The sequence below is a fragment of the Glandiceps talaboti genome, chromosome 10, assembly GCF_964340395.1.
Source record: "Glandiceps talaboti chromosome 10, keGlaTala1.1, whole genome shotgun sequence".
NCBI classification, from domain to species: Eukaryota; Metazoa; Hemichordata; class Enteropneusta; family Spengelidae; genus Glandiceps; species Glandiceps talaboti.
The window spans coordinates 21,248,143-21,259,376 of NC_135558.1; the positions used below are offsets into that span (position 1 = coordinate 21,248,143).

At 34.6% G+C, this 11,234-nt stretch overlaps 1 protein-coding gene across 2 annotated transcripts in view; it reads right to left on the bottom strand.

Moving 5' to 3' along the window:
* LOC144441463 (choline transporter-like protein 2) overlaps nt 1-7,685 on the bottom strand; it is a 47,119-nt gene extending 39,434 nt beyond the window's left edge. For both annotated transcript variants that reach the window (XM_078131042.1, XM_078131041.1), the window contains exon 1: nt 7,512-7,685. In XM_078131042.1, the coding sequence (XP_077987168.1) occupies nt 7,512-7,602 (91 nt within the window). In that variant the 5' untranslated portion in view covers nt 7,603-7,685. The remainder of the gene's footprint in view (nt 1-7,511) is intronic.
* Between the last annotated feature and the right edge of the window lie 3,549 nt (nt 7,686-11,234).

Genomic DNA, 11,234 nt, shown 5'->3' on the forward strand with positions numbered 1-11,234 from the left:
AAAATAAAAATGAGGATGTGCTGACTTGAAATTAACAAATCTGAGTAAGCTACCCCCTGCGCATCAACACGCCAGATATCAAAGCAATCTAATAAGAGGTTTTCAAGGAGTTGATGAAAATGACATTTTATGAAAAAAAATCATAAAAAATTGAAAATGGCACAGATCAACTTGGCATGAACAAATCTGAATAGCCTCCCCCCAGGGAACATGCACACCAAATATTGAAGAATTCCGACTGTCACTTATGGAGTAGATAGTAAAAATATAAAAGTTTGACGGACACCTATGATTCACTCTACTCTCTATACCTCAATACCCACCTATACCTAAAGCTACGCTTTCAGCTTTCGCTGACAGCGGAGCTAAAAAAAGCTAATTTATACAAGCAATATTAATATGGGTGACTATGTAAACTGGAGTGATCACACAGGTGATACGACAATTATAGGGACCTCATAGAATTTCTTAGAAAAGAAAGTGAAAGTGGAAGATGACTGAAAAGGGTGTGGCACAACTTGTTCTAATTGTCTACATTTACTAGTTAGTACCTATACAGCAATGGAAAAGGTCACAGAATCTAAGCCCTGAATTCCCCCAATCTCAGTGTATATCTTACTTACAAATACTAGAATCTAAGCCCTGAATTCCCACAATCTCAGTGTATATCTTACTTACAAATACTAGAATCTAAGCCCTGAATTCCCCCAATCTCAGTGTATATCTTACTTACAAATACTAGAATCTAAGCCCTGAATTCCCCAAATCTCAGTGTATATCTTACTTACAAATACTAGAATCTAAGCCCTGAATTCCCCCAATCTCAGTGTATATCTTACTTACAAATACTAGAATCTAAGCCCTGAATTCCCCCAATCTCAGTGTATATCTTACTTACAAATACTAGAATCTAAGCCCTGAATTCCCCCAATCTCAGTGTATATCTTACTTACAAATACTAGAATCTAAGCCCTGAATTCCCCCAATCTCAATGTATATCTTACTTACAAATACTAGAATCTAAGCCCTGAATTCCCCCAATCTCAATGTATATCTTTGTCAGCTGAACCATGCACATACACGTATATGTGTGTATTGTCCACAATGATCTTCATGAGGGAATCATTTCATGCAATAGTTATGCACCATTGATGGGTATCATAAACATATAAGGTGTACCAAAAATTAATTACCGACAACTGTGATAGTTCAGCAAATATGAAACCTTTTAAGACATGTCAGAAGGTGAAAAGTGTTACTTAACTGTTAGCAAGAATGCATAGTGACTTAATGTTTTAAAATGGTGGTTTCATGTTTTAAAATGGTGACTTAATGTTACAGCTGACATTAAACATTTCTAGGACTTTACATTTTGTTTTGCTCAGCATCCTACATTACAAATACTTTCTACTTTTTAAAAATATTATGTCAACCTATTGGTTTAAAATATTAAACAATATTTTTATATGTGTATATTGTAGGTATCCATTCAATATGCATGTTCTATACATGTAGGTAAGGTGAGAATTCTCCTGACCCTGCTACTGTTTTGAATATAATTCTTCTGACCCAGTCTCTCCAACATACACACACAACCACCACTTGCCGCGGACCTAATGTCTTGTTGTTACTCTGTTTTGTTCACCTAGCAACTACACGTTTTAATTCCACATTTTGACAATTTTACTGTCCACACTATTTATGTCATCCATTTTATAAGTTAATACATAAAACATTAAAATATTGATTTTTTTTTAAAAATCAATAAAAGATGATTTGTGACTCGTGCAAAATAAATATTCCACTACTTGATAGTGTTTGTATAAATTTTACATGTATAGAACATCACAAATACAAGAATTTAGGAGTTTAGGATTGAATTATAGTTCTTGTACAAGTGTAAAAAAAAAGAGTTACTGATAGCACTGGTAGCTATTGCAAATACAGAAATATTTGTCGAAGACAAAATTTCACTTACATGTATTTCAGCGCGAAAATGTGAAAATCTATCACGGCTAAAATCTCTTCTGTACACATACATGTATTACAACACAGTGTACATGATCAATTAACAATAACATATCAATATTTTGAATTTCAAATGAAAATGAATCACAGCATTATTTTAAAGTGAATCCCATATTTTTGTTGACAGTATTGTCCAGGGTTGATTACAATGGGCTATTTATCACATCACTGGCATAGCCCTCTAGTTATTTAGTAAACACCTGCTAATGATGCTGACAGAATATCAGTGAAAATTTGCTTTTCAAACATTTTTCTGACTCCGAGTTGCAATTTTAATTTTTTTTTACCCTAAAATCAAAACATTTTGTCAAATACCAACCTAACACTAATCTTGCCGCCATTCTGGCATAAATCATTTAGTATCCACCAAATATAAAAAACAAATATTGTCATTTTTTATTTCTTTCACAGTTTCTGATATTTACATCAAAAGATTTACAACCTGTAGTCTAAGATTGCTTTGAAATTAATTAATTTACACCTGTAAACCAAGGTATGTGTATTACAGATTTCCATGGTAACACCATAAAATACTTGTTAAACAAATAAAGTGCAATAAATACCATGATGTTGCCCTATCAAAGTAAACTCTTTATTGGCATTGGTTTTAGATAGCTAGAGAGAATAGTCTAGTTCCTATATGGTATCATTATGATTTACACCTCCACCTATCTAGAGAGAGTATAGTCTAGTTCCTATATGTATCATTTTGATTTATACCTCCACCTATCTAGAGAGAGTATAGTCTAGTTCCTATATGTATCATTGTGATTTACACCTCCACCTATCTAGAGAGAGTATAGTCTAGTTCAGATATGTATCATTGTGATTTATACCTCCACCTATCTAGAGAGAGTATAGTCTAGTTCCTATATGTATCATTGTGATTTACACCTCCACCTAAAACACCATGGTACACTTGATAAAACATAGACTGTGTTTGCAGTCCCTTATAATCCCCAATGTAATGGTGTAGTTACAAAATGTAGAGACAACATTGGCATCCAGACTAGAAAGAGTAATATTACCCAAACATGACTTTTAGTTGGTATACTAAAGGTCTACTAATCTCAGGACACATTGCTTTGGATAGCTTAGCTAAAGGTATACTAATCCCAGGACACATTGGTTTGGATAGCTTAGCTAAAGGTATACTAATCTCAGGACACATTGGTTTGGATAGTAATCAGTTCTGGTTACCCAACCCCACCCAGTTTTTCATGCTGACTCTAAACTTTTTTTACGTATTCGAGAAAAAAATAATAACATCGAGAAAATTGTGAAGTCTTGCAAGATATAGTGGGTGTGGAAACTGACTTCAACTTTAAAAAAAAGAAAATATAAAACTGTCCTTCCAATTTGTAATGGCTGTACATCTAATGGGAAGAAACCAATAACACAGAGACCATATGAAACATATGGAAAACAATAGAACACATAACTACATGTACCTGAACTAGACACTCACACATAAAAAAAATATACATGACAAAAATACAATAGAAAATCTGCCTACCCCACCTATTCTAAAATTGAGTGTAGTATAGTCGGAATCACACAATTTGGTTTTTGTTTAGGCCAATGCAAGCCTGTTCATACTACAAAATCTGATCTGCATTCAATTTTTATGTCATTTGAATTATCTCATTCTAGGTGGTTTAGATCTGGATCAACGTAATTCAAATCAGATCGTGATCAGTTAGGCCTATGTGGACAGGCACGTACTCAGAGTCAAATGAATTAGTTTGATAATTAAGTAATCCAAATCAAAGCTGGAACATGTGTGGACAGCTATTGTACTAAAAATGTAATATGAAATGGTTCCATCTTTCAATTTTTTTAGTGTAGACAGAAAGTGAATTCGATGCAGATTAAAGTGATCTGGATTAGATGTGGACATGGCTTACTTGCTGTTGTAGTGGTCAAAGCTATGAAACCTACAACTATTTTTACCTTCTGAAGTAAAGAAAATTGATATCTCTACAACAATGCACTTTGATATGTAGATCCTACATTGTACATAATATTTGTCTCAGTGTAACAAAATTAGAATATCAAATATCTAAATAACTCTATATTTGTATAATCAGTAAATATGACCTTGTAACACCCACACTAGCTATAGTGTAAATAAATACATAAAGTGATAGTTACAGTTTTGATGGTCAGCTGGCAGCCTCATTCAGAAGGTATGTCTAATATGTTGTGACAACAGGATTTTATTTCAATCTAAATGGGATTTGGAGTAATGTACATAAATCAACACCCTTCTCAGTGTCATATATGCACCTATACTAGTGACTACTGCAGTATTTATATAGTTCTTGATTTTATAGATACATGTATGTATAAACATGAGGAGAATGTTTACAACTGCTGACATCAGACCATGGACGAACACAGAACTTGGTTACAAACACCGGAAAGTAAACAAATGAATTGGATTAATAACACTTGGTACAGTAGGTAGGAATAGCAGAGGCTTGTAATATTACATTTAATGGTTTGATAGTAACAAGTTTGTGGTGTCTTTATACACATTTTGTATGTGCATGAAATGCCAGGAGAAGTTCTAATTTGTTTGGAAAGGTGAACTATTAAATATGACAAGTGGCCATAAAACTATTCTTATCAAACAATGGAATGTAATACAAGTCTTGTACTTCCAATATGTTGTGCCAAGTGTTATTAATCCAATTCAGTTGTTTACTTTCTGTGTTTGTAACAGATTCCATTTGTCCTTGGTTTGATGCATCAGATATCTACCAACCAAACTTTTACCATTCAAATTAACAAGAACTGGAATTCAATTCCTTGGTCATTGACTTAGCAGTACCTCTGATGTCTATAAAGACATATATGTCATACTGTCCTTTCATCCATCACTCATCAAGAGATGACGTTCAGGCTAAACAATACAACATAATCTTCTACAACCCAAGTTGTTGAAATGAATCTGATAGACTACAGACTTGTCTTTCTGAATTATGAATATTGTTTACCAGTATATGTCAAGTCAAATAACCAAGTCTGTGGGCTATGAATTTGATGGAGTATCTCATCTCTTAATTGCCAGCCAATGCTTATGTTCATTTCACCTTGTTTGTATTTAGTAAAAAAACAGACTATTCCAATTTTCATTGTACTGGTGTACACAGGGTGCAAATAATCACATCCCATTTTTACTTCATTTTGCCATGAATACTTCTGACAGTGAGGGTATATCATCAGTTGACAGATACTGACAATGTCACTCATATCCCATCAAGTGACAAGGAAAATTATAATTGAAATATTATCCATATTTTCACTGTGGACATGTCTGTAGAAAAGAGACATACTAGCTCTGTTGATATGTTTGTAAATTCTTTGTCATCTGATCTCCTGTGGTTCCTTGGATGAAAACTCTACATGTACACAAACTTGCAAATAAATTGTCTTTGTATATAAATGCTGCATCTCGATCCCCACACAACATTTTTGCCTACATATAATTGATACATCACAGAATATGTAAATTATCCACATGTCATGCTAAATGACTGTATTGTAGTCACTTTATTTCTGTATGTTATTTTTGTATGCTTTACCATGCTTGCTCCATGACATGTTGTTTTTCAATAAAGATCGATTGATTGATTGGATTGATTGATTGATTGATTGATTGATTGATTGATTGATTGATTGATTGATTGATTGATTGATTGATTGATTGATTGATTGATTGATTGACTGACTGACTGACTGTATTGATCAGAATCCTATATACTGAGTGAGTGAAATAAACACGATATACCAGTACAGTACACCCACTAGGGTCAATTTCATAAACCAACTAGTAAACATGAGATTAATCCAAGGATCTGACCTCAGTAGACATTTGTCTTCTTAAGACTTGCTACAAGCAATATACATTTATAACCATGACAAAGTATTGATCACATGATGGTGTCCCAATCAGGACTCAATTCAGACATTACCAATTGTCAGAATACAGTCCTACCTCACTGTATCACTGAAAGCAGGATTTGACTGATGAGGTATCAATTGAAATTTGTCTTTGTTTCTACCTAAATCCCATGCAATATTGCATAGATGTATTGTTGTATGGCTGGACTGTTCTCAGTATTATGAACCAAATACAATACAACTATAAGGCTTCCAGTCTCAATCCTATACCCTTCAACAACATATTTTAACCAGATTATGTTTCCATTGTTGAGTGGCAGTGTGTGTTTGTGCACGTTTCCATGGATGTAATACAGATGTATTTATACTGAGACCTGGGCTATCATACATCATACCTCCCTAAAGATACAAATGTATTCTTCAACCAAAAGTGAAAATCACTCTGATGATAGAACCCCATATGTGTGCATATGTGTGTGTGTGTGTGTGTGTGTGTGTGTGTATGTGTGTGTGTATATATTAATATAAATGAAAGAAGACAAGTACGATATTACATTATTGTGTAAATCCATAATGTAATCATACTTGTCTTCTTTCATTTTTATGTATGAAATGTTCTCCAAGGTGATTGAGCACGTTACTTGGCGAAAGAAGAATGAAATTCTATATATAGTATAATATATGTAAAAGGCTTCCCAATTCATACTGTATAATGTGATTTCTCTTCATGTTGTACGAATTATAATCCTTTTGATTACATTTGGTTTTGTTTTCATTATGCTGTGATTTTAGTAATAATTATATTTCTAAAGTTTATTTTTCATTTTTGTCTTTGTAGTCTTTTGATAATGTACTCTTGGAGTCTTGCTAATTAACATGGGATGTGATTAAAATATAGATAAATAAATACTAACTAGAGTATGTAGGTAAACAACAAAATCACACATTACACAGTGTAAAATACATTGACTAAATAGAGTTCAAAGGACGCCATTCTTGTGGTGACGCACAGGGTAATTTACAAGAAATGTTACGTAACAAGGTAAAATGTTTTTAATAACACGGTTCTTACATATGTATAGGGGTACATATACTAAATACAAAGGACTACTACACGGTGTTGAATTTGAACATGGTCTATTGTTGACGTGTAAAAGTGATTCACTAATATTACCCATACTTCAGACAAATAACCCACATTTACGTACTTGTAACCCCAGTTCTAATCTATTAACGTATTAATTTTCGTTTCAGGGAATTGAATGGGTATTTTTTAACCAACGGGAGGAGACGCGAACACAACAAATGGCAATCACAGAGACACGAGTTAGCACACACCTAAATATGTGAAACACTGTAAACGGATAGAAACGCTCTAGTATTTTCCACATTTTATTACATATTGCCGTGAAACTGAATGTAGCGGGATAAACATCAACATTCAACCAGCTTGTAAAAGTACACATTATATACTCGGGCCAAGTAATGCGCCTTCGTCTATTTACATGCAAACGTATACTTCACACTTCTTCAGTACATGCCAGACGAGATAAGTGAACTTGAAGATAACATACCATACTTTGATTTGCCTGAAGATTCCTCTTTCGCTGGACTTGCACTTACATCTTCTTGGCTCCCTGTTTCCTTTGGTCTTTTCTTACCCATGTCTGCAGTCGAAAATTAACCTCGTTCTACCACTGTTTATACACACGACCACAATGTGAGAGTATGACTAGTACAGACTACCGTACCCTTGCAACATAGGCGTAGTCTCGTATACAAGTCAGCTGCTTATGACATCACGTGATTTGTAACAGTGAAAGCTGATTGGTTTACGATTAGAGTACCTCGCTTCCGGGTCAGAAAATATTGATTAATCCATTGGTATTACCTTGAAAAGGGGATGTGACAAATACACAACACATAGATTGTTATACTATTGTTATTATATTGAAGGTCAAGTAACAAAGTACGAGATCATCTATTTTTAAATACTACGTAAAGATAGTGAGGGGACGAGAAATAGAAATACAATTTATAGCCTCACACTCAAAGTTTATTAAACGTTTAATACGGTTTATTTGTATAAATCACAAACATATAGTTTGTATGCCGACTCGCTGTTATTGTAACGTTTGTTTATAATATGATTTTAGTGTGGGTTTCCTTCTATTTACTAGTATTTTACGACTCGTAACCTGTCATTGGGACAAAGTATTCTGCTATTAGACGGGGATCAGAATTTATGGCGGGGCGGGGGGGTGGGGGTGGGCATGGGGGACACAGACACTTGTTTCCCGAGATATGTATCAGAATGTTTCTATCAGAGTACGATAAAATGTAATAAAATGTCGATAATATCGACCATAGGGGCGTGTAATATTTCATAGATTGTTGTTTTCCAGGTCTACAGACTAAATATATCAACCCTTTAACTATATATTCCTACCTGTAAGGTGAAAACAGAAAATATTTCTACTAGTATAGAGATTGCTATATTGTAGCAGCAGGATTCGTACGATATTTTCCGAAGAAAACCAGAATACGTGCCCCTGTGATATCGACGTATAACAGTGTCTTGTTTCTCAGTGTGATTGCACAGGTCCACTCACTGCGAGATATCTAGTAGACTACGGTGAAGAAGGTTGCACTCCTATTATTACTAGTAATAACATATGATAAATGTTACATCTCTGTTGTGTACGGGGTACGAATGAATAATCAGAAAATTACGAGAAAGTATATCATATATTGGACGTATGGATTCGATAAGATTGTGTTATAGAAATAACGATGGTCTGTGGATTGACGTTACTGCGTCAAACTTTCACAGGATTATCAAAAGTGGCCCAACGGAGTGAGAGAGTAGTTGATGGGACATAGTCTATCAGTACTACAACGAGTGGAGAATCAAGCGACAGTCGTGGACGACCCCGTTAATTATTTTCATGTCAAAGCCAGAATACAACCTTACCACTGTAATACTAGTGGTAAGTCCTCCAAGAAAGAAGTGAAGAGAAGTAGTCGGTAGTAGTGGGTTTGTGTATAAGAGCCCAATGGAGATTGATAGAGAGTTAAAGAAAACACAGCTCAGTGTAAGAGCACGTCGAATACGAAGATTTGTACCAAATTTTACAAAACACAAGTATACCCCAAGAAGTAACACACGGTCGATGGAATATAAACGGGATATGTATTTGCCATAATTGCCATATTCGGGGAACTGATGGACATCACAATTAATTGTCCTATACATGTACATCTTGTCAGTCTGTAGTTCAGTGTGGCGAAGTAGAACACCACAAAGATGAACATAGCGAAATAAATGCCATGGGCATGGCCCAGGAAAAGGATAAAACCGAGAAAGCTGTAAAACAACTACAGATTGAAGTGGAATCGAAAATGCCTGCATATGAGAAAGTTACTGATGGCTTCGAAAAAAGTTGCGTCGATCCAACCCAGATAACTATTTATTATATTCTTTAGGAAGACATAAATAGACTTTAGTTGGCCATGCTGATTTAGCGGTTTTTAGAAAAACAGTATTGTAATAAATCTTTATCTTGATATCGTATTTAAAATGTTTTAATCATCATCAATACAGAAACTAGTTGATAGTTTAGGTAAGTATACAGGGCCGGCCATAGCCTGACCAAATTGCCGGGGGGGGGGGGGCAGTATTTTGTCTTGGTGCAATCATGCATTTAAAATTTGGAAAGGTGGCTTATTTACACAAATTTACATGAAATTTACATTATATTCATTTTAGCGTACGCAATTACATATCATACTGCCGAAAAGATGTCACATTCAAAGTTAAAAAAAATGATGACGCTGCTGACAATTCAGAGTGATATAATTGTGATCTCTCACAACCAGCCGTTTTCAGGGCCACCAAATATTCCAAAAAAAAAGATCTGCCGTTTCATCAGTGAATGGTTTAGTATAAGGCCAGAAAAAAATTGTTCAACTGGCAATCTAAATCATCACATTGGGTAGGTAATAGGTTGATTTTTTATAATACTTTTGCAAGGATGTAAAAACAAACCGTATATAATGGAAGCAAAACATTGAGTTTAGATTTTATTCAGTCATTGTGATTTCATCTCTTGCATTTAGTCGACATAGCAATCGATTTCCACCAGTTCTACATTTAGGAAATGAAAAGTACGCAATTTACAAATTTTGTAGCTCTTCTCACCATCTCCTCGAGCTCTCAAAAAATGAGACCAAATGAGACCCCAAAATTATTTTAGTCACCCCTTCTGTCACCTACACTACAGTGAAGATATACAATTATATGGTACGATGCATTGAAATCATAAATATGTTGATTTCACATGCATAAGGAGATGTATGATAATGAGGTCTAACCTACATAGGGAGGTACTTAGACATCCATCTTCCATCTTGTTTTTGAAGAAAGACAATCACCGGCGCGGGATTGCTACAGATTGGAACGAGATACCTCCAAAGATGATTTTTTTTTTTTATGTGTAGGAGACCATTTAGAAGCAATAGTTTTATGTCTTACAATGCTTGAATACGATATTAAAATACCAGAATTGAGAGACAATCATATACTATGCAGTACGTATTATTTGGTTATGAAGTGTATTTTGTTTGGCAAAGCTGAAAGATATTTTGCAGATGTGCACTTGGGAAATGACTTCTCCCTTTTTATATTTATATTTTAAGACTTTCACAGACTTTTGAAAGCTCAATGACTGCTCAATCCCCTTCCAATCGTCGAAAAGTTTTGTTTCAATTCCTTTTAGTGCACGTTGGATATGCAACAGCTTAGGTTAATTTCAGTTCACTCTAGTGTGTATCATCAGACCCAAGTAAACCACTGTATAAGATATTTCATTTGGAAATGACTCGAATGTATATTGTAATGTATTATTAAGAAAATATAAAGAAATTCCCTTAATTTTTAAACAACGTGCGCATTTTACTGACATGCGAAGCCCGCATGAGGATATATTGCCCATCACCAAAAAAAAAATGAAATGCCAAAAATATAGGTAGGTCGGGCCCGTTGAACAGTTTAAAAAAAATAGTTTTTCTGGTCTAAGCTAGGAACCGGAACAAGATGTGAATTAGATCGAGCGCATCTTCGGAGTCACTGCATATGAATGCAGGCGACCTCACCATGAACGACTTTTTACTTTGACGTATGATACAAAATGGTATGCTTACCCTGTCGGTTTCCTGACAAATGTCAAAAAAGACTTCTGGACACAACGTCTTTTTTTTTTGGAGTTTCACTCAATGACATGATTGTGACGTGCTGT